The sequence below is a fragment of the Branchiostoma floridae genome, chromosome 13 (genome assembly GCF_000003815.2).
Source record: "Branchiostoma floridae strain S238N-H82 chromosome 13, Bfl_VNyyK, whole genome shotgun sequence".
NCBI lineage: Eukaryota > Metazoa > Chordata > Leptocardii > Amphioxiformes > Branchiostomatidae > Branchiostoma > Branchiostoma floridae.
This window is the reverse complement of record NC_049991.1, coordinates 20,509,723-20,510,603: the sequence shown is the minus strand read 5'-3', so window position 1 is coordinate 20,510,603 and position 881 is coordinate 20,509,723. Positions and strand designations below refer to the sequence as shown.

Sequence of the window (881 nt, the reverse complement as noted above, 5' to 3'; positions counted from 1 at the left end):
AAAATCTTGGATGACCCTATTGGGACTTTCAGAGCTGTCTCCAAGACCTGTTTTTCCATCCTGAAACGAAAATTAACTTGTAATGGGGTGAACAAAATTTCACCACATCTGTCCCAAAAATTGTGAACTTCATGACATAAGATTGCCAAAAATGTATTTTGTAAGGTAAAATGACTGATTTTAAAACATAATTTTTGGTTTGTTGATTTGTTTCAACCTAAATCGACCAATTTCTGTTTTTTTTATTTGTTTCAACCTAATTGATTCCTAGATAATGACTAGGACAGAAAGAAGACTGGAGACAGCCCTGGGGACTATATACACATTGAACATCACGCTAAGCGTTACATATCACTAAACATCTATCCTTTACAGATGGAGCCTTCACTAGCAACAAGACCACTCCCTCCGGGTAAACTGGGCTCAGGCAGTATCCTCGACTCGCCCGGCGGTCCTGTCAAAATCAAGATCGTGAACGACATGGCCGGTAGGACGAAACCTGGCAGGGCGCGACCGGAACCCAGACTGGAAGATGCAGAGGAGTTGGTTATAACCAGAACTAACCCCGTTGCCATGGCACCCAAACGCCAAGCCAGCCCCGCCGGCACCGAAACAACCCCCTGCTCCAGCTAAGGTAGAAGAGGAGAATGAACAAGTAAGGCGTGCTCCAAACGTTTTTATGAGGAGGAAAAAATCCTGTCTTGAACCTCATCTATCTTTGGGGTGTAATGTGTGAGTACCAGTGGTTAGCGGCCCTGCCTCTGAAGCTAGAAGTTACTGCTACTGGGAAGAGTGGCAGACCTCCTCTAAAGGTCATTGTGCTTGTCATGCAAAATGGGGAAATCCTATGTGAGCAACCATTTGAACCTGTACCGTGCATA

At 44.8% G+C, this 881-nt stretch overlaps 1 protein-coding gene across 1 annotated transcript in view; it reads left to right on the top strand.

Moving 5' to 3' along the window:
• LOC118429495 overlaps positions 1-633 on the top strand; it is a 12,337-nt gene extending 11,704 nt beyond the window's left edge. Inside the window, exon 8 of the mRNA XM_035839995.1 lies at positions 376-633. Coding sequence (XP_035695888.1) covers positions 376-633 — 258 coding nt within the window. The remainder of the gene's footprint in view (positions 1-375) is intronic.
• The last annotated feature ends 248 nt before the right edge of the window (positions 634-881 follow it).